Genomic DNA, 23292 nt, shown 5'->3' on the forward strand with positions numbered 1-23292 from the left:
CCTGCGGTTTTCTGCGATCGCCGATACGGAGGGGGGTCAAATGACCCCCCCTGGCGTTGTTACAGGATGCCGGCTGAATGATTTCAGCCGGCATCCCGTTCCGATTAACCCCCGCAGTGCCGGAATCCCGATTTAAAGTTAGGGCGTACCGGTACGTCCTGAGTCCTTATGGACTCGGGAAATAGGGCATACCAGTACGCCCTACGTCCTTAAGGGGTTAAGTCTGAAATCAGTTTTTTGTTTTAATAAGAAAAAAAGTCCTGCATTCATAAAGTCTCTTTCACATGGTAGGTATTTTGCATCAGTTTTTTTAAGCCAAAAACAGGAATGAGTCCAACTCAGATAAAATGTCATGAAAATATTTGCATTTCTTCTGTGTTTTGGACCCACTAATCAAATTCTGATGCAAAACGTAAAATGCTGACTATGTGAAATTGGATTCTTTTTCTTAGTTCAGATGGATTAGAAGAATGAAAAATAAACAATGATAACAGACAATAGTGGCCCCATAACAGTGGGTATGGCAGACAACAGTTGTGGTAGTAACAGTGATAATAGTCGCCCCATGACAGAATGGGGAGGGGTGGAGACAGCAATAACAGCACAAGATTGTGGCAGATCACAGTAGTAGCAAAACCCAACAGCTGTGTGATAGCAAGGTCCAGTGGCATGTGTAACACCCCAGAGTTGTGTTACTACATGCCTCTAGGCCACTACTGTCTACTAAGAACCTTTACATTGTCATTTGATATAATTTATATTCTGTCCTCACAACTGTGCATCTAAAACCATGTTAAATACAATTGTTCCTAGTCATTTTCCAGGTTCACCAGCAGGTGGCAGCAATGCATCGGCCAGGTACTAGTCCTAGTTTAGTATATCTACGCTGGAATGGATTATTCCAGTTTAACTCACCCTCTATGGAGGTGTGGACTGTTCTTACATCCTGCAGAATGAGTGGAGAAGGAAGTTAGAGTCAGTGTAGCCTTACCCCTGCTGGGGGTAGGGTGTGTGTAAGAGATCCCCTGCATAGGGAAGACAGCAAGGATTTTGTTGTCCCGCCTTTCCCTGTGAATGTGTGGAGGTGTCAGACTGGCTGCACATGTCTGACTTCACTGTTTTGATTTGGATTTGAGCTGGATCCACCTTCCCTCAGGTCTACTGGGTTTCATAGTTAGGGAGGCCATTTATCCCTCCTTCCCCCAGTGGCCTGTGCGGGTTATAGTTTTCCTGGGAGCTCTTGATTTCTGGTGGATAGTCTACTCTAGCTCTGCTCAAGATAAGTCCTCTCCTTTATTTCCCTTTGTGTGTTTTACCTAGGCCTCTAGGGACACGCTTGCTTCCTCCTGGTTTGAAGAAGCAAGTTGCCTCTTCCCTTTTCCCTGCTGCTTAGGGTTTGCCCAGGGTGTTTAGGTTTAGGCACGAGGGCATGTGCATATCCACCATTAGGGTATGCACATGGGCACAGCAGTTTAGGGATCGCTAGGAGGAGACCCTTTTTCCCTAGCTTTTGGGCCTAGTCGTTTGTTCTGTTTGTTTATTTCCCCGCTTACCTACCTATCGTGACACTTTTCTCGGCTGAGACCTGATCATATTCCCAGTCTGAGCCCCTTCAGCCTCAGCTGGATGAAAAGAAGCAGAAAGCCATAACAGATAACCTCCAGAGTTCCAGGAAGAAAGCATCCCCTGAAAAATCATTTGTGAGTTAAGTCCAGAGACCTAGGAGAAGCCATTCCTCAGCTAGGTTGCCCCTATACAGCAGAAGCTACAGAAAAGGACAGAAGATTAGTTCCTGCCACAATTACAGATCTACCAAACAGACGTCCTACGTCCCACATATCAAGCAGAAGCATTTATTCCTGCCAATACCTGCTGGGACCAGAGACCAAAGCTGTATACTGCTTGGATACAAGTTATCTTCAGTAAAGAAACGTTTGAACTTCACCTAAAGGTCTGGACATCATTTCTGCTGCAAAATTCCTCTATTACTGCTACCATCACTACACTAAAATTTATTCCAAGTGAGCCAGGAGTCCAGCCGTACCCAGGTAGGAGACACAGTTGACACAATTATCCCCACCCTGTAGAGATATAGGCCATTACACCACTCTGGCATTCCTAATCTGGGACATGCGTTATAACACCTTGGTAAGGTCCTGGGATAGTACATGCTGCAATTGGAGTCACGACAAATACAGACTATTATCCACCTGTATCCTGACCCACTGCATAAGTGGCGTCAGCGTATCTGTTCCTGGTCACTGCACAAGCATATCCTTTTAAATTTTTTATGTGTACATATCAGTAGGCCAAGGAACAGCAGCAGAGGCAGCAGCATCAGAATTCTGGCAGCAGCAGTGGCCATAAGCAACGTCCCATTTTGCTGAATATTTTAGTGTGGCAGCACACTACGGTATGATTGGTGGCAGAATGATCTATTCTGTTGCATCAGACACAAGTTTCTGGAAATCCTGGTTGATCCAAGCCTGATTGATCTCTACTAAGTTTAGTCTCTCAACATTATGTGCTCCCCACCACACTTCACACCCGTTCTGATGCCTCTACTGGCCAGGCAGGAATGCATGCCCCTGGCAAACTCAGCCAGTTGCAGCTATAATTCAAGTTTGTATGCACAGTAGTCCAGAGGATCCTGTATCATGGGCAACAGGGTGCAGTCTAAGTATGCCCCCACCTGCTGGTTGAGATTCTGCTGCATGTCCAGCTGCTGCTGGGTTGTTTTATTCAGTAGGCGGCTGAATAAAACTGCTCAGAGACTCTAGTTGCTGCATATGGAGCTGGTGCTTCCCAATCATGGCAGTGTAGCGCGAGTGCAGAGAATGCCCCCCCAGCGAGACCTTCCTGAGGATGGACGATGGCACACGTAGGCAGCAACCAACCGACTGTACAGCATGTTTCTATAGTAGTCTATTTTTGCATCCCTCTCAGGTCTAAAAAAAATAAATAAAATAATGCACTTAAATTTATGACCGGTAGAGACAGTAGCCTATATAGAGAAGTAAGGGCCCCATAGCAAGGATCAAAACAGACCCCCACACAGGACAGAAGGATTTCTGCCTAAACCCTTTTCAATGACCCTTGGGACATTTTTTCCATTGCCTTATTTGCTAAAAGGTGGTTTCTTTAGAGGGTAGAGTCCTGACCAAGTTTTCACCTCCAGTGAACTGGGACCCCTCTTGCCCTGTGCCCCATAGCAAAGGCATGGTCTGCCACTATGGCAGTTACACCCCTGGGTAGCAAGGGTTTAACAAATGTGGATAGCCAGTAGTTATCCCTCTGCAGAATCCTGACAATGTGGCTGTCACCACACAAACAAGAAAGCATGCATCTGGCCATTTGCACAAGGGAATCGAAAGGCTTCCCTGCCTCCATCTCCACTGCATACTGCCAGTCTATGGGGGGGGGGGGGGGGGGGGGGGGGTCACCTGTTATTTTTGTCATTGTCCTCCAGCTATCTTGCTCCTCTTGCTTCTCCTGTAGCTTAAACCATTTATGTCCTCATCTTTCTCCTGAGACAGCAGTCCAGCCTGCTGTCTAATGGGCACGCTGTCACCCTTTACCCCCTGAAGTCAATGCCCCCTCTTCACCCCGCTCTCACGTGCGATCGGCTACATCTACATCTGTTTGGTTGTCTCTTGCGCACATTCCTGACCTCTCAACATTTGCTCCTCCAATCCGGCTATTAATATCAGTAGTTGCACACCTAGAGGAGCCGCAGCGAACCTCTCCCTCCATGTCTGTGCTGGCCTGTAAATTCTGACTGTCCTAACGAAGCTCATCCTCTCTGAAAAGCGGAGCAGAGCCAGCAGCATACATTACTTGGCTAGCAGAAGGAGCAGCAAAAGCAAGATCAGAGGAACCCACCGATTTCTGGCTGTGTATATCTGTTGACACTTGAGATGATGTTGAAAAGCGACTCAACCATTCCAGTACAGCAAGATTGTTGGTCAAAACAACCTTTGAATGACAGTGGCGGATCTGGACTGTTGCTGCGGCTACTACTACTCTGCCCCCCCCCCCCTTTTGCTGCTACTTGTGCAGGCTACAGACCATTTTTGCCTTTTCCCGTTCCTTTGGAGGGCCCAGGCAACTGTATGCCATAGTGTACAGTAACTATCAGTAATGTAACGGATTAACTATGAACCTGGAACAAGATGCACATGGCAATATATTAGACCGCCCTTTACATCAGAGCCTGACAGTAATTCTATATATAAAATAACAGATTTAGGCCTCATGCACACGACAGTTGTGTGCACCCGTGGCCGTTGTTCCATTTTCCGTGATGTTCTGCGGACCCATTGACTTTCAATAGGTCCGTTGAAAACGCGGAAAATGCACCGTTTGACATCCGCCGCAGTGATCAGTGTATCCTGTCCGTCAAAAAAATAGGATCTGTCCTATTTTTTTGACGGACAACAGTTCACGGACCCATTCAAGTCAATGGGTCCGTGAAAGAACACGGATGCACACAAGATTGGCATCTGCGTCCGTGATCCGTGGCTGTAGGTCACTTTCATACAGACGGATCCGAAGATCCGTCTGCATAAAAGTTTTTTCAGCGCTGAGTTTTCACTTCGTGAAAACTCAGATCCGACAGTATATTCTAACATAGAGGCGTTCCCATGGTGATGGGGACGCTTCTAGCTAGAATATACTACGAACTGTGTACATGACTGCCCCCTGCTGCCTGACAGCACCCGATCTCTTATAGGGGCTGTGATCCGCACAATTAACCCCTCAGGTGCCGCACCTGAAGGGGTTAATTGTGCGTATCATAGCCCCCTGTAAGAGATCAGGGGCTGCCAGACAGCAGGGGGCAGACCCCCCTCCCTCCCCAGATTGAATATCATTGGTGGCACAGTGTGCTGCCCCCCCTCCCTCCCTCTACTGTATTATCATTGAAGGCACAATGTGCGGCCTCCCCTCTCCCCCCCCCCCACCCGATCATTGGTGGCAGCGAAGAGTTCCGATCGGAGTCCCAGTTTAATCGCTGGGGCTCCGATCGGTAACCATGGCAACCAGGACACTACTGCAGTTCTGGTTGCCATGGTTACTTAGCAGTAACTGGTAAGTGACAGATCATTAAGCAATGCGCCGCACAGACCCGTCACTTATCAGTAGGAGGAGCTCCCGGCCGGTCACAGACAGCGCAACAGCAGATAAGTATGATGCTTCTAATATTGCTAAGTAACCATGGCAACCAGGACTGCAGTAGCGTCCTGGTTGCCATGGTTACAGATCGTAGCCCCAGCGATTAAACTGGGACTCCGATCGGAACTCTCCGCTGCCACCAATGATCGGGGGGGGGGGGGGGGAGGGGAGGCCACACTCTGTGCCACCAATTATATTAATACAATAGAGGGAGGGAGGGGCGCACACTGTGCCACCAATGATATTAATACAATAGAGGGAGGGGGGGGGCCCGCACACTGGCCACCAATGATATTAATACAATAGAGGGAGGGAGGGGGGGCCCGCACACTGGCCACCAATGATATTAATACAATAGAGGGAGGGAGGGGGGGCCCGCACACTGGCCACCAATGATATTCAAACTGGGGAGGGAGGGGGGTCTTCCCCCTGCTGCCTGGCAGCCCCTGATCTCTTACAGGGGGCTGTGATACGCACAATTAACCCCTTCAGGTGCAGCACCTGAGGGGTTAATTGTGCGGATCACAGCCCCCTGTAAGAGATCGGGTGCTGCCAGGCAGCAGTCATGTACACAGTTCGTAGTATATTCTAACTTGAAGCGTCCCCATCACCATGGGAACGCCTCTGTGTTAGAATATAGTGTTGGATATGAGTTTTCACAATGCAACTCAAATCCGATGGTATATTCTAACGGAGGCGTTCCCATGGTGATGGGGACGCTTCAAGTTAAAATATACCATTGGATTGGAGAAAACTCCGATCCGATGGTATAATAGGGACTCCTGACTTTACATTGAAAATCAATGGGGGACGGATCTGTGGGGACGTCTGCAATTGCACCATATTGTGTCAACGTCAAACGGATCCGTCCCCATTGACTTGCATTGTAAGTCAGGATGGATCAGTTTGGCTCCGCACGGCCAGGCGGACACCAAAACAACTTTTTCCTTCATGTCCGTGGATCCTCCAAAAATCAAGGAAGACCCACGGAAGGAAAAACGGACACTGATCACAGAACCCGTTTTTGCGGACCGAAAAAAAAAAAAAAGTCGTGTGCATGAGGCCTAACTTTGAATGTCACAGCAGTTGAACAAGGTCCACTCAGCGATTACTGCTGTCTGCCTATATTCTACCTACAGTCTCAAAAAAAATCTATGGATTGGCTGGTTGCATTTTATTATGGATGATCTCACGTTCCCATGCTTCCTACTTTCACTTTGCAACACGTGCAGCTGCCATTTTAGGGAAAAAAAGCTAATTTGTCACCACGAAGCGTGAGGAAATTCGTATTAATGACAAATCGAATTTTTCATAAACTCAAGATTGAATTCCACTTTAGATGCTTTGATTCACTCAAAACTAGCAATAACCACATTTCCAGTTCTATTTTTGGGCACCTACAGCCTGGGGGGGTTGCAATTTTTTGTAAAAACAAAACAAAACAAAACAAGAGGCATATCTGGTAGAGCAGGGGCTTATGCAGTCTGACAAACCGCTTTCTGGAAATATATAAGCTGAAATCTACATCAGTTCCTAACTGGTTTACATTTCATATCCTAGTGCATAGACATCTCCAGATGTAAAAAGCTTAAAAGGGCTTCTGTTCGCCCCCCCCTGCGATTTTTCAATATATAGTGCTCTTACCCTTTTCTGTTGGCTAGTTTCTTTAATGACGTCTTCTCTTTCGGGTTTAGAGGTGACGCCATCGGCGCAGGTGCACTGAGGGAGTGCTGAGGATGCGAGCGCCCTTCTCTCAGAGCGCCTGCGCCGAATGAGGTGCAGGCACGGGATTTGAATTGCAGAACGGGCCAGTATAAGGATTTTAATTGGCCTAAAAAAATTTTTTTTTTTTAAACAGATTTTTTTTTGGGGGGGGGGGGGGTGACAGAAGCCCTTTAACCTGTTCACAACCACCGTATGACTATAAAAGTCAGTCCCTATGATAACTAAGAAAATGTAAATAACATTAAAAAAATAAATAATTATAATTAAAGTCACCCCCTTCCCCAAAATTAAAATATATAAACAATTTGAAAAAAAATAAATAATTATTGGCATCGCCGCGTGCGAAATCACGTACTTTTAACCCCTTAAGGACTCGGCCCTATTTCACCTTCTGGACTTGGCCATATTTTGCAAATCTGACCAGTGTCACTAAGTGCTGATAACTTTAAAACGCTTTGACTTATCCAGGCCATTCTGAGATGTTTTTTTCGTCACATATAGTACTTCATGACACTGGTAAAATGAAGTAAAAAAAATTCTTTAGAAAAAAAATACCAAATTTACAAAAAAATTTTAAAAATTGCAAGTTTCCAAGTTTCAATTTCTCTACTATAATACATAGTAATACCTCCAAAAATTGTTATCACTTTACATTCCCCATATGTCTATTTCATGTTTGGATCATTTTGGGAATGATATTTAATTTTTGGGTGATGTTACAAGGCTTAGAAGTTTAGAAGCAAATCTTGAAATTTTTCAGAAATGTTCAAAAACCCTATTTTTAGGGGCCAGTTCAGGTCTGAAGTCACTTTGCGAGGCGTACATAATAGAAACCACCCAAAAATGACCCCATTCTATAAACTACACCCCTCAAGGTATTCAAAACAGATTTTACAAACTTTGTTAACCATTTAGGTGTTCCACAAGAATTAATGGAAAATAGAGATACAATTTCAAAATTTACCTTTTTTGGCAGAATTTCCATTTTAATTTTTTTTTTTTTACTTTTACAAAGAAAGGGTTAACAGCCAAAACTCAATTTATGGTCCTGATGCTGCAGTTTACAGAAACACCCCATATGTGGTTGTAAACAGCTGTACAGGCACACAGCAGGGTGCAGAAGGAAAGGAATGCCATACGGTTTTTGGAAGGCAGATTTTGCTGGACTGGTTTTTTGGTTTTTTCTCTCATGTCTCATTTGAAGCCCCCCTGATGCACCCCTAGAGTAGAAACTCCAAAAGTGGCCCCATTTTAATAAGGTGGCAGTATTGTTGGTACTAGTTTAGGGTACATACGATTTTTGGTTGCTCTATATTACACATTTTATGAGGCAAGATAACAAGAAATAGCTGTTTGGGCACAGTTTTTATTTTTTGTTATTACAACATTCATCTGACAGGTTAGATCATGTGATATTTTTATAGACCAGGTTGTCACGGATGCAGCGATACCTAATATGTATACTTTTTATTTATTTATGTAAGTTGTACACAATGATTTCATTTTTGAAGCAAAAAAATATAAATCATGTTTTAGTCCGAGAGCCATAATTTTTTCAGTTTTTGGGCGATTACCTTGGGTAGGGTATGATTGTTGTGGAATGAGATGACAGTTTTATTGGCACAATTTTGGGGTATGTGTGACTTTTTGATCGCATGCTGTTGTACTTTTTGTGATGTAAGGGGACAAAAAAAAATGGTTTATTTAGCACAGTTTATATTTTTTACGGTGTTCATCTGAGGGGTTAGGTCATGTGGTATGTTTATAGAGCTAGTCGATACGGACGCGGCGATACCCAATATGTATACTTATTTTTTACCAATTATTTTTAACGTCATTTGGGGAAAAATTATGATTTTGTTTATTTTTACTTGAAACTCAATTTTTTGGGGGGAAAACTTAAATTTTTTCACTTTATTTTTTGTCCCACTTTGGAACTTGAACTTTTGGGGGGTCTAATCCTTTACAATGCATTCCAATACTTCTGTATTGGACTGCATTGGCTGTATGAGTAATACTGTGTGTATTACTCATACAGCTTCCGGCCTGTGAGAAGCTGTATGAGAGCCTGGAAGCCTGTGAGAGCCTGGATCTCACAGGCTCTACACCAGAAGGCAGCACAGATGCGCATGCCATCGGTCCCCCCCCCCCCCTTCGTTGGCACCACCGCCGCACCAGGTAAAAGCCGCAAACCGCAGGTCTGAATTAACCTGCGGTTTGCGGCAATCGCCGACACGGGGGGGGGTAACGACCCGCCGCGCATTGAGTCGAGGTGCCTGCTCAATGATTTAAGCAGGCACCGGGTTCCAATTACCGCCCGCGGGGGTAAGCGAAGCTATACATGACGTACATCATGGGTCCCTAAGGACCTGTACATCATGGGTCCCTAAGGGGTTAAAATATAAAAATACTGATACCATACGACAAATTGCCGGTCATAAAGGTGTTCAAGGGCATATGCCAGCAGATTTGTACCTATGAAACTTTACCCGTTACATGTGAGTTCGGCAGCTGAAGGCATCTGTGTTGGTTCCCGGTTCCTATGTGTCCACTTTGCTGAGAAAAACGAGGTCTAATATGCAAATGAGCCTCTAGGAGCAACGGTCAGTCTCAGTGTAGCCCTAGCCTAAAAGGCATGTGTAACATCCCAGAGTGGGGTTACTACCGCTTTTACCCTGCTACAATCTGCTAAGAGCATTAATATTGTCAGCTGATGTGTTTTCACTACTGTGCAGTTGAACCCATTTTAAATGTTATATTTTTCCTTTGTAATGTTTCAGGTCTACCAGCAGGTGGCGGCATCATTTTAATGTTATGGCCATTCAGAATGGAACATTCCAGTTCTGTTTTGTTCCCCCCTGCTTAACCGCCTCCGGTACCGCCTAACACAGGATCGCGTTCCGGAGGCGGCTGTCCCAGGCAGAGTCACGCATCGGCGAGACGCGAGATTACGCTCAAAGCCGGCCCGCACATGCGCATAGCGGGCCGGCAAAAGTTGAGGGGGGTTACATCAGCCTGCCAGCCAATGATAATCGCTGGCAGGCTGATTTAAAAAAAAAAAAACGAATCACAAGCCAGTTAACACTTTATATTTATAAATATAAGGTGTTAAATGGCTGCTCTGCTCCTCTGCTGGTCCTTTTCATCGGTTGGTCTCAGCAGAGGAGCAGATATCAGTGAGTACACCAAACACCACACTTAGCCCCCAGATCACCCCAATTAACCCCTTGATCGCCCCTGTCAATCACCTAGTGAAAGGGAAAAAAGTGATCAGTGTAAACTGTCACTTTTTTTTCACTGGTATAGACTGTTGGGTTTTAGCATAGTTTAGGCCCCTTGGTTAGGTAGCTAGCGATCGGTTAGCGCCCAGCCCACCGCTCCACAGTCACTGATTCGCTGATTAGCGTATCGCTAATCAGAATTTGTACTCTTATAGTATCTGTAAGTGATCAAAACTGATCACAGTCAGATCTATAATAGTATTAATGTCACCTTAGCTCGCCCTCCACCCAAAACGCAGTGTTTGCCCGATCAGGCCTGATCGGTCGCCCACACGTGCGTTCAACTACGCCCGCCCCGCCGCAGTGACAAAAATTTTTATTTATTTTTGATCACTGCACAATCACTTTCCAAGCGCTGCGGCGATAAAAAAAATCTGTTTTGATATTTTTTATCAATCGCAGCGGCCTTCCATTTGTAAGACAGGCTTGCTTTTTTTCTTGGGTAGTCTCAGAGAATACCCCTAAATTTAGTAGTCCAAATGTCAAACAAGGGGTATTCTTCTGAAGAGGCCTACAGGCTTCTGACCCAGTCGGATGAGGAAAGGGAACCCTCATCTGACGAATCCAGCGGGTCAGAATATGATCCTTTAGAAAGCAGTGGCAGTCTGACCCAAAGTTCGGACGAGGAGGTTGAGGTCCCTGATAGCACCAGGTGTACCCGGCCCCGTGTTGCTACACCACAGGTTGTGCAGGATCCCCCTCAAGGGCAGCAGAGTGGGGCTGGCGCTGTCGGTTTACGTGGTGAGGCATACACCAGCAGCGCAGCCCACCCTGGACCTAGTACCAGCACTGCCGTACAACATGGTGAAGTGGTGAGCACCAGAAGGGCAGTTGAAGCTGGTACGGTGGCACGTGCAGTAGTTACCCCGTCGCAGCCACCGCACAGACAGGCCCGTAGAGCCCCTAGAATCCCTGAGGTGCTGGCAAACCCTGATTGGCACCCCCCAACTTCAGCCGCACCATTAGTTCCCCCTTTCACCGCCCAGTCTGGAGTTCGGGTTGAGACAGCTCAGATCGGTTCGGCCCTGGGATTTTTTTTTTTTAGATGTTCTTGACTGCGGAGCTCTTGGACATAGTCGTGGCAGAAACAAATCGGTATGCCATTCAATTTATAGCCACCAACCCGGGAAGCTATTATGCCTAGCCTTTCCGGTGGAAACCCGTCCAAGTTTCCGAATTAAAACATTTTCTGGGCCTTCTCCAAAACATGGGTTTAACCAAAAAGCATGAATTGCGGTCATATTGGTCCACGAACCCAATTCATCACATGCCCATGTTTTCTGCTGCCATGTCCAGGGCACAATTTGAGGCCATCCTGCGTTTCCTGCAGTTTAGCAATAACACCACCTCCCATCCCAGAGGCCACCCAGCTTTTGACCGGCTCCACAAAATTTGGCCCCTCATAGACCACTTCAACAACAAATTTGCAGATTTGTATACTCCTGAGCAAAACATCTGCGTAGACGAGTCCCTGATGCATTTTACCGGGCGTCTTGACTTCAAACAATACATCCCAAGCAAGCGTGGCCGGTATGGGGTCAAATTGTATAAGCTCTGTGAAAGGGCCACAGGCTATACCCACAAATTTCGGATCTATGAGGGTAAAGATCAGACCCTGGAGCCGGTCGGTTGCCCTGACTACCTGGGGAGCAGTGGGAAGACTTGGTGCCACCATAATTTGGCAAGGGGTACCATCTTTATGTGAACAATTTCTACACAAGTGTGCCCCCTCTTCAGGCATTTGTTCCTAGAACAGATTGGCTGCTGTGGCACCGTGTGACCTGGTCGCAGGGGCTTCCCCCAACGGCTCATTACCACCCATCTTGCAAGGGGGGAGAGGGCTGCCTTGTGTAATTAAGAACTGCTCGCGGTGAAATGGAGAGACAAGCATGACGTTTACATGCTCTCCTCCATTCACGCAGACACGACAATACAAATAGAATAGGCAACCAGTGTCATTGAAAAGCCCCTCTCAGTCCATGACACTAATTCGCTCATCGGAGGGGTGGACTTCAATGACCAGATGTTGGCTCTTTATTTAGTTTCCCGATGCACCAGACGCTGGTATAAGAAGGTGTCTGTATATTTGATTCAATTGGCTGTATATAATAGTCTTGTTCTCTACAGTAAGGCTGGGAGAACTGGATCCTTTCTCAAATTTCAGGAAGAGATCATCGAGAACCTCCTGTATCCAGGAGGTTCCATGGCCCAATCCACCAGTGTAGTGAGCCGTCTACATGAGTGACATTTCCCCAACCGATCGACTAGCTGCAGCACTGATGTGCATTCTGACAGAAGCATTGCGCTACTGTCAGATTACACAAAAGTCGGTGTATGCGGCGCTGCAAGAAGAGATTTCTCCTCTGCAGTAAAAGATACGTTTGCCGAGGCATATGAGCTGAGGGGGCGGCGGTGTTCATATGCTTTGGCAAACACTTTATATAAAAAAAATTAAAATAAATCCCTGCAATGATTTATTCATCCACATCGATTGATGTGAATGGAGAAATCGGGTTTGCCAGGACATACGATCTAAGTGGGTATGGATGTTGGGCGGAGCTCCTATGTCGTGGCAGACTCCTTTCCCCTCTTTTTTTGGGCAGAGATTTTTTCATCCACATTGATTGATGTGAATGAAGAAATCTGTGCCGTTCAGAGGCTGAATGGGAAAAAAAAAAAAAAAAAAAAAAAAAAAAAAGGGAAAAAGTTTTCTTTTGCCGAGATACCACGTGTGACACTTTTTTGCAGCCTAGGTGGGCAAAGGGGCCCACATTCCAAAGAGCACCTTTAGGATTTCACAGGCCATTTTTTACACATTTTGATTTCAAACTACTTTGCATGCATTTGGGCCCCTAAAATGCCAGGGCAGTATAACTACCCCACAAGTGACCCCATTTTGGAAAGACACCCCAAGGTATTTCATGATGGGCATAGTGAGTTCATGGAAGTTTTTATTTTTTTGTCACAAGTTAGTGGAATATGAGACTTTGTAAGGGAAAAAAAAAAAAAAAAAAAAAAAAATCATTTTCCACTAACTTGTGACAAAAAATAAAAAGTTCTATGAACTCACTATGCCCATCAGCAAATACATTAGCGTGTTTACTTTACGAAATGGGGTCATTTGTGGGGTTTTTCTACTGTCTGGGCATTGTAGAACCTCAGGAATCATGACAGGTGCTCAGAAAGTCAGAGCTGCTTCAAAAAGCGGAAATTCACATTTTTGTACCATAGTTTGTAGACGCTATAACTTTTACCCAAACCATTTTTTTTTACCCAAACATTTTTTTTTTATCAAAGACATGTAGAACAATAAATTTAGAGAAAAAATTATATATAGATGTCGTTATTTAAAAAAAAAAATACAACTGAAAGTGAAAAATGTCATTTTTTTGCAAAAATTTTGTTAAATTTCACTTAATAACAAAAAGTAAAAATGTCAGCAGCAATTAAATACCACCAAATGAAACCTCTATTAGTGAGAGGAAAAAGAGGTAAATTTCATTTGGGTGGTAACTTGCATAACCGAGCTTTAAATGGTGAAAGTAGTGTAGTGCAGAATTGTAAAAAAAGTGGTCTGGTCATTAAGGGTGTTTAAGCTAGGGGAGCTGAGGTGGTTAAGGGAAGTGGAGTATCCCACGCCCGGCGGCAAGGGAGGGAAAAAACTGTTAGAGACCGTTTTGTCCAGCTCTCCCTGCAAGGGGAAGGCTGTGTTGGTAGGAGCTCCCAGAAACAGGGATCCCAAGACAGGATTGAGCCTCAGCTGAGGCAAAGATCACCCTTCCCAGCTTGAGCTATCAGCCTCAGCTGGTTGACAAGAAAAGCCGCCATCTCCAGCCTCCAGGAAGAAGCATAGCCTATGAGCCAAGCTGTGAGTGCACATCCAAAGTCCAGGAGAAGCCAAATTCCTCCTCAGCTACTCAGGCCCATTACAAGCAGAAGACAGACAGAGCAGAAGACTAATACCTGCCAGACTCTTTAGGCATATGATCAGAAGCAGAATAGATATAAATTCCTGCCATACATTGCCAATACCTGCTGGGACCCAAGACTATTGCTGTAACTTGTATGGATTTAAAGCTGCCATTCAGTAAAGACAAGTTGGATCATATTACCTGTTTGGATCTTATTTACTGCTACCAAAGTTCCTCAATTACTCCTATTAACAGCACTCAATTTATTGCAAGTGAGCCAGGATCCAGGAGTCCAGCTGTACCAAGGTAGGAGACAACGTTGACACTACCATATCTGCTATACAGAGACATTATCCCCCTCTGGCATTCCTCACCTGGTACGTCAGCTATAACATCTTAAAGGGCCCTGCTACAGTACCTGTGCAAGCTTCAATTGGTGTCACGAGCTACTATAGACTTATACACATCTATCCTGACCCACTGCATTGTACTAGTGTCCTGCTCATTGCACATGCATGTTAGAAACAGTCTTGATAAATGCCTGCTTTGGTGTGGATTTAAATCACAATTTATTTCATTTACAGCCTTATGGAGGCATTTATGGGGTAAAGTAGAACTGGTTTAGTTGCCCATAGCAACCAAATTAAACTTTTCATTGTTCACAGCTCCTTTGGAAAATGAAAGGAGGAATCTGATTGGTTGCTATGGGCAGCTAGGTCAGTTCTAATTTACATTAGTTTGATATTGACCCCATTAGTGTATGACCACACATTGTGTAAATGCTATAAATTTACTGCAGTGGAAATGTATGCAGATAAGGCTCCATACAGACATCCACACTTTGGTTCCAGATCCGTTCCACAATTATGTGGAAGGGGTGCAGACCCATTTATTTTCAATGGGGACAGAAAAGATGCTGACAGACAGCACACAGTGTGCTGTCCGCATCCACATTTCCGGTCCGTGGCCCCGAACTTCCGGTCTGCAAACAGCTTTCTGCAGCTGCGGATAAGAATAGTCATTTCTATTGGGGTGCCGGCCCAGTGTTTTGTGGATCTGCAAAACACTGCAGACATGTGATTTGTGAATGGACCTTAACCCATACAGTAGCAGTGAACTGGATGTGATGTAAAAAATCTCATCCACACAGACAGAGGTGGACTTTTTTTTTTATTTGGCTATCCCCCCCCTTGTACTAGTTCAGCTACTTGTGGGCATGAGTTCAGTCAATTCAGTGCGCAATCCCATCCTGCGGCACGTGATCCCGCAAAACTCGCTGCTGTAGGTCACGGGTCTCGTGGGATCACACACCAAAGTGATTGAACTCATGCCCACACAGCCAGCAAGTAGCAGATCAGCAGAACAAGTACAAGGGGGGTAGGGGAATGATCTGTGGGGATCTTGCCCAGATGTCTAGGCCCTTCACAGTAGTTATTAACCCCTTTCAGCAGTCCCCCATTCACTGAAGTTCCCCAAAAATATATAAAAAAAACATGTGTGCAGGAGGCCTTATACTGTCGTGTGCATAAGGCCTAAGAGTGCTGAAACGCACTCATGTGTCTGGTTTTAGAAGAGGACTACAACTTCCAAAGGTTTCTACTGATCACATGACAGTGGGTAAAACCCTTAGCATTTCCATAATTACTTCAGTCAAAGAATCTCTACCATTTGGGGCATATTTTGCTGCTGCAGAATTCTTGAAGATCCACAGCCAGAAAAGACACCAAACAAGTGTTTAAAGGGTTTCTATAAATTTACATTACCAAGGAGGGTCATCACATGTCCGAGACATCAGCGTGGAACAAGCTAATATGGGAATACATATTTATTCTATTAATACTGACCTTTTGTTTCCAGTTTTGAGCCTGGTTTACACTCAGTGTTTGGCGTGAACATCCTCACGGTGTTGTATTCAGCATTCCTGTGTACCCTGGGTACACCCTCCTTGGTGGCTGACATCTTGTAGAGCTTTTTCATATACTTGATGGCGACTGATTGGGGAACTGGTGTTCCTTCTCTCCAAACTGGGGGCTCAGACAGCTCCTTGAGCATAGGAGGGAGCAGCTCATAAGCTTGGCTGTCATACCTCAGTTTTGAATCACTTGCAGAGGAGAGCAGCCAGGTGGAACAATACAACATGACCACAAAAAGTGCCACAGCCATTCCTTGGAGGGGAGGTAGCTTTCTATCCAAATCCCTCCATGTCAATGAACAGACTGCTTCAGAGGAATCACTCTGCTGCTTGCTCCCTCAAATAAGCTACAGCTGCTTTTTTTTTCCTTAGTCAAAATTTTAACCCTTCTACTGCTGAAGCCTTTATCAGCATATCATTTCATACAATACAAAGTGAACTATCACTTGCACTGTGTTTCTGGTGGTAACTGCATGTTTTCTATCATTTCCATTCTACTCTGGGTTTACATTTGGTGACCAGTCCACCTGTTGAGTGAATGACTAAGGCCGAATGCACACGGCCGTGAGCGGTCTGTGGTATCCCGACCTGGCATCCTGCTGAGAGCAGGAGCGCACGGCGTCATTGGTTGCTAAGGATGCCAGGCCGGGATACGACGTGTGCATTCGGCCTAAGGCTTCGTGCACACGACCGTTCCGTTTTTTGCTGTCCGCAAACCACGGATCCGCAAAAAAGGGAAGCCGCCCGAGGCAGGCCGGACGAGGAGCGCAGCGGTGGGGGAGGCCGTACATGAAGAGGCTTGGGCGACGGAAGCAGAGGTGAGCGGAGGGTTAAGTGTGGGAGGGGGGGCGGGCCGGCTGAGAGGCGCGAGTTGCTAGGACAGCGGGGGGGCGCGGCCACTCCGGTGACGTCAGGAGGAGGCGGTGAGCAGGAGCATTGCGGCCAGGGAGAGAAACGGAGCAGCAGCAGCGTAATGGCGGCGCCGGCAGTTATAATTGAGGAGATGTTGGAGCGGCTGCGGCGTGAGGCGGAGGTGCGGGGGCCTGGCTGGCTGCAGGAGCAGGTGGGTGCTTGTATGGTTGCTCCTGCTCCTGCGGTTACCCCCACGGTTCGGGCTACCCGGCCGCGGCGGAGCAAACCGCCGGCGCGCCTCAGTCCTGAATGCACCCCCCGGGCCCGGCGCCGAGTAGGGAGCCCCTCTGTGGACCCTCGGCGGCGGAGGGCGGCCGCACAGCCTTCAGCGAGCCGCTCTCGCCGCGGGAGGAATCCCGATACACGGCGGGGCCCTGAGAGGAGCGGGACGCCCCTTCCCCCGCTCCCTGCAGCGGTGCAATTGGATGCTGGACCTGGATCGGTGGGCTGGCCCAGTCCTTCCTTTAGCGGGCGGTCCACTCAGCTTCTGGGCAATATCCCGGTCCCTCGGACTGCGCTGAGCGGAGGGGTGGAGCAGCGCAGGTCCAGAGAAGAGCAGGACAGTGAGGTGGAAGGTCCCCTTGCCGTGGGGGGCGCCGAGGTCTCTTCCCGGTGTCCGTCCAGCGTGGTGCAGAGGGTCGTGCAGGTGGTCCGGGACGAAGAGCCGTCGACGTCCAGGAGCCGTTCCGGTGAAGTGTCCGTTCTGCGGAAGTCCGGATCTGCGGCAGCGGGAGTCACAGCGCCCGTGGTGCCTGGTGAGATTGCTTGGGGCTCCATGTTAGCGCAGGGTTGCCCGGGGGGGGGGGGGTGGGGGGGCCATGGGTGATTTAGGTAAGGGGTTGGGGCAGTTGTTGGGAGGTTTGGCAGGGTGGCTGGCGGGCATGGGGGCGGGCGGTGGGTCTCCTTTGCCGGGTTGGGGGGTGATGCCGGGGTCAGTTGTGGGGGTGCAAGGGGGGGGGGCTGGGTCGGCGTCGGTTGAGACTCAGGCGGGTGGTGAGGGGTCAGTTGTGGGGCGGCAAGGGGGGGGGGCTGGGTCGGCGTTGGTTGAGACTCAGGCGGGAGGTGAGGCGGAGGTGCAGAGGTTGGACGATAGGGCGCGGGGGGAGGTGTATGTGTGCTTTGAGGGCCCTTTGGGGGCTCATTTGAAGCAGGAGGTGAGGGAGAAGATATGGAAGGGGGAATATGTGGAGATATTCTCGCTGCTTCCATTGGAGCGTTTTAACCTGGATAGGGGGAAGAAGGACGAAGGAAAAAAGGAGGATGAGGACAAGCGGCGGCATCGATTGATTCCGCGGACGTTTGCTAATTGGCTACAGGCGTTTGCCATATTAGCAAGTGTCATTGGCGAGCGGTCTCCGGAGTGTTGTTCGGCGCTGTTTTGCTACCAGGATGCTATTGGGGAAGCGTACAGGGTTTATGGTGGCGTGGGCTGGCTCAGGTATGACGAGCAGTTCCGGCAGCGTAAGGCGGTGAGGCCAGATATCCGGTGGGATCACAAGGATATCGGATTGTGGTTGAGGGTGACGGCGCCGCCTAGGGCTGGGCAGTCCTTTCGGGGGGAATCCGGGGGGTCATCCCCGGGGGCCTTGGCAGCGGCGTCCGCAAAGGGGTTGTGTTTCCTTTTCAACGAAGGGAACTGCAGATTTGGTGCTAAGTGCAAATTTAAGCACGAGTGCACAGGGTGTGGGGGGCCCCATGGAGCTAGCCGGTGCTTCAAAGGGGGTAGGCATAAAGGGGGGGACGGGGTTGGAAAAGGGTCGGACGCCGGTTCGGGTGGAAGAGATGCAGGAGTTTCTAGATAGGTATCCGGATCGGGTGGCGGCTGGGTTGTTGGGGGACGGGTTTAGGTTCGGTTTTCGGATTCCATCGGTTGTCACGGCGGGGCCTGTTGTTCTTCGGAACCTTAGGTCCGCGCTGGTTCATGCTGAGGTGGTGGCGGAGAAATTGAGGAAGGAGGTGGAGTTGGGACGGATGGCGGGTCCGTTCAAGGAACCGCCGATCTCAGGATTGATGGTGTCTCCCCTGGGGGTGGTGCCTAAGAAGGAGCCGGGCAAGTTTCGGCTCATTCATCACTTGTCTTACCCAAAAGGTGCGTCGGTCAATGATGGTATAGATCCTGAACTTTGTTCAGTGGCCTATACTTCCTTTGATGCGGCTGTTAGGTGGGTGAGGCGGTGGGGGCGGGGGACGTTGATGGCAAAGCTTGATGTGGAAGCGGCTTTTCGGTTGCTTCCGGTGCATGAAGGGAGCATGGGTTTGTTGGGTTGTTTTTGGGACGGGGAGTATTTTGTAGATCGGTGTTTGCCGATGGGGTGCTCTCTTTCGTGTGCGTATTTTGAGACCTTTAGTTCGTTTTTGGAGTGGGTGGTGGTTGAGGTTTCGGGTTGCTCGTCTATTATTCATTACTTAGACGATTTTTTGTGTTTAGGGCCGGCAGGTTCGAGGGTTTGCTCGTTGTTGCTGCACACAGTGCAGTCGGTTTTTGCGCGCTTTGGCGTACCTTTGGCGCAGGAGAAGACGTTGGGTCCGGTGACGGAGTTGTGTTTTTTAGGGATTGTCATAGATACAGAGCGGATGGAGTGTAGGCTTCCGGAGGATAAGTTGGGGGATTTGCGCTTGGAGATTGATAGGGCCATTGGGGGTGAGAAGATCAGGTTGCGGGATTTGCAGTCCTTGTTGGGGAAGCTGAATTTCGCGTGTCGAATTATGCCGATGGGTAGAATCTTTTGTAGACGGTTGGCCGCGGCTACGGCAGGCGTGTCTGCGCCTTATCACTTTATTAGGTTGCGTAAGGAATTGAAAGGGGATTTGAGGGTGTGGGCGGAGTTTTTGGGGCAGTACAATGGCAAGTCGTTAGTGATGGAGGAGTTGTGCGACAGTGTGGATTTCGAGTTGTATACGGACGCGTCCGGCGGGGTGGGTTTTGGGGCTTATTGCCAGGGTCAATGGTGTGCGGGAGGGTGGCCGGATGTGTGGGTGAGTCGGGGATGGGTACGGAACATGGCGTTGTTGGAGCTGTTTCCTATCGTGGTGGCGGTTGTGTTGTGGGGCAGTAGATTTGAGAACAAGAAAGTGCGGTTTTATTGTGACAATTTGGGGGTGGTGCAGGCTATCAACAGTTTGTCTGCTTCTTCCCCACCGGTGGTCAGACTCTTGCAGTTTCTGGTGTTACAATGTTTGAGGCTTAATGTGTGGGTGGTGGCGGAGCATGTGGCGGGAGTGTCTAATGCTGTGGCGGATTCTCTTTCTCGTTCGCAGTGGGAGCGGTTCCGGCTTCTCGTGCCAGAAGCGGAGGCGGAGGGTATGGAGTGTCCGGCGTGGCTTTGGGGGATCTTGGAGGAGAAGTGATGGGTTTGTTGAGGGATTCGCTGAGCCCGGGTACTTGGAGAGAGTACGGTAAGGCGTGGGCGACCTGGGAGAGTTGGAATGGGGCGTGGGGGACTGGTGGGGGGGAGGGGGACGTTCGGTTGTTGTTGTTGCTGGGTCAGTTGAAGAGTGAGGGGTGGTCGGTATCGAAGGTGAATCATTTTATTGCAGGCCTGGCGTTTGGTTTGAAGTGGCGCGGGCTCCCGGATTGGACGAAGAGTTTTTTGGTGCGGCAGGTGTTGAAGGGATGGCGTAGGAGTGCGGGCAGGGTGTTGGATAGGAGGCGGCCAGTGTCGTTTGGGCTGTTGCTTCAGTTGGGTGATAAGTTGGGTGTAGTTTGCAGCTCGGCTTGGGAGTTGGGGCTGTTTAGGGCGGCGTTTGCTTTGGCGTTTTTTGGCGCCTTCCGCTTGGGTGAGTTGGTGAGTGGCAGTGTTCACAGAGCGGGTGGGCTTAGGAGCGAGGATGTTGAGTTGGCGGGGGATAGGGTGCTTGTCCGTATTCGGCGGTCGAAAACGGATCAGGAGGGCAGGGGGCAGCGTGTTACGTTGTTTTCGGTGCCGGGGTGTAGTATGTGCCCGGTTAGGTGTGCAGGTTTGTATGGCTCGGGGTTCCGCAGGGATGGGGTTCCGTTTCTTAGGCATGAGGATGGGTCCTTTTTGTCTAGGTTCCAATTTTTGGCGGTTTTTAAGAGATGTTTGCAGGGTTTGGGTGTGCCGGTTAGGGACTATTCGGGTCATTCTTTCAGAATTGGGGCGGCGACGGAGGCGGCCAGGGCAGGCGCCAGTGAGGAGGTTATTAAGAGGATAGGGCGGTGGGAGTCAGTGCGTTTTAAATCTTATGTCAGGCCTGCTTTGTTGTAGATGTGTGGCGATGGTCTGGTATGGTGTTAATTGTGTTCTTTTGTTGTTCACAGGTCTAAGGACGGCGGCTTTGGTGTGGATCTTGGGTCACTCGTATGTGTTTTGGGGTGCGATCAGAGCGGATGTCAGACCGAGCGGTCGTCAGTTGGGATTTAGTTCGGAGTTGGCTACGGTTCGGTGGTTGGGTGTGAGAGGTATGTTGTGGGGGGGAGTGCTGCGGGAGGTTCATCGTTTCGTGCGGCTGGATCGTCCTCCCGATGTGTTGGTTTTACATGTGGGAGGCAATGACTTGGGTAGGCGTCCTTTTAGGGAGTTGGTTCGGGATGTAAAGTTTGACCTGCTGAGAATTTGGTCGTTGTTCCCCGGGCTGATCACGGTTTGGTCGGATATTGTTCCGCGTAAGGCTTGGAGGGGTGCGAGGTCTGTGGAGAGCCTTAATAAGGCGCGAGTTAAGGTGAATAGGGCAGTGGGACGATTTATGGCGAAGAGTGGTGGTGTGGTGGTGCGGCATGAGGTGTTGGAAAAGGGCGTTGGGGAATTTTGGAGAGCGGATGGCGTGCATTTGAATGCGGTGGGGACGGATTTGTGGGCTCTGGGGCTCCAGAGTGGTGTGGAAGTGGCCTTAGGTATGTGGAGGGACGCGCAGGTTTGAGGGGGTCAAGCTGCGCGTTCGTGGAGGCGGGGGAGGTCCTTGAAGTGGAAGAATATGGTCGTACCTGAGGATGGGAGGGCCCCGCGGGAGGGGCTGGACTCTCATTGAGGAGCTAGGAGTACTAATTACGCGTCCATCAGTTGCTGCCTCCGAGCTGGGTTCAACGGCTGGGGGCAAGATGGAGACGCAGGTGTTCCGGTGTTTATGAGGTTATTGGGGCTTCTAGGACCTCCCTCGTCATTGGTTAATTTAAGTTATTATGTTATGTATTTATTTAATAAACGGCTGCTGTGGCCGATTAAAATCCAAGCAGTGGTGTTGTGTGTTTATTTCTAGGGGTAAGGGTAAGGTAGAAGGGGTTTGGTGTGACTGAGCGAGTGGCCAATGCCTTCTTTAAGGCAGGCCGGACGAGGAGCGCAGCGGTGGGGGAGGCCGTACATGAAGAGGCTTGGGCGACGGAAGCAGAGGTGAGCGGAGGGTTAAGTGTGGGAGGGGGGGCGGGCCGGCTGAGAGGCGCGAGTTGCTAGGACAGCGGGGGGGCGCGGCCACTCCGGTGACGTCAGGAGGAGGCGGTGAGCAGGAGCATTGCGGCCAGGGAGAGAAACGCCCACCCTTCCGCCCTGGTGGTAAGTGGTAATCGAGGAAGTTTTTTGGGGGGTTGTCAATTTTGTCATGGCAGTCGTGGAGGCGGGGGAGGTCCTTGAAGTGGAAGAATATGGTCGTACCTGAGGATGGGAGGGCCCCGCGGGAGGGGCTGGACTCTCATTGAGGAGCTAGGAGTACTAATTACGCGTCCATCAGTTGCTGCCTCCGAGCTGGGTTCAACGGCTGGGGGCAAGATGGAGACGCAGGTGTTCCGGTGTTTATGAGGTTATTGGGGCTTCTAGGACCTCCCTCGTCATTGGTTAATTTAAGTTATTATGTTATGTATTTATTTAATAAACGGCTGCTGTGGCCGATTAAAATCCAAGCAGTGGTGTTGTGTGTTTATTTCTAGGGGTAAGGTAAGGGTAAGGTAGAAGGGGTTTGGTGTGACTGAGCGAGTGGCCAATGCCTTCTTTATGTGCCTTCCGTAATTTGCGGAATGGAACGGGTGGCCCATTGTAGAAATGCCTATTCTTGTCCGCAAAACGGACAAGAATAGGACATGTTCTATTTTTTTTGCTGGGCCACGGAACGGAGCAACGGATGCGGAAAGCACACGGAGTGCTGTCCACATCTTTTGCGGCCCCATTGAAGTGAATGGGTCCGCATCCGAGCCGCAAAAACGGCGGCTTGGATGCGGACCCGAAAAACGGTTGTGTGAATGAGGCCTAAGTAGAATATATCACTTTCTTGTGCCAAATCTTTAACACTGTATACTTGATGAATACATATTAAAACCTCACTTGCTGTAATCAGTTAACTAGCTGGTGGAATGATCTTCCTGGCACAGTTTACATAGATGAGTTGTTCTTGTAAGAGATCAATGCACTTCATTTTTTCACTTTTTTATTTTTCT

At 48.7% G+C, this 23292-nt stretch overlaps 1 protein-coding gene across 1 annotated transcript in view; it reads right to left on the reverse strand.

Moving 5' to 3' along the window:
* GDF9 (growth differentiation factor 9) overlaps nucleotides 1-16252 on the reverse strand; it is a 51898-nt gene extending 35646 nt beyond the window's left edge. The window contains exon 1 of the mRNA XM_044277771.1: nucleotides 15934-16252. Within this exon, the coding sequence (XP_044133706.1) occupies nucleotides 15934-16252 (319 nt within the window). The remainder of the gene's footprint in view (nucleotides 1-15933) is intronic.
* Nucleotides 16253-23292: the final 7040 nt, after the last annotated feature.

This window comes from Bufo gargarizans, chromosome 2 (assembly GCF_014858855.1).
Source record: "Bufo gargarizans isolate SCDJY-AF-19 chromosome 2, ASM1485885v1, whole genome shotgun sequence".
NCBI classification, from domain to species: domain Eukaryota; kingdom Metazoa; phylum Chordata; class Amphibia; order Anura; family Bufonidae; genus Bufo; species Bufo gargarizans.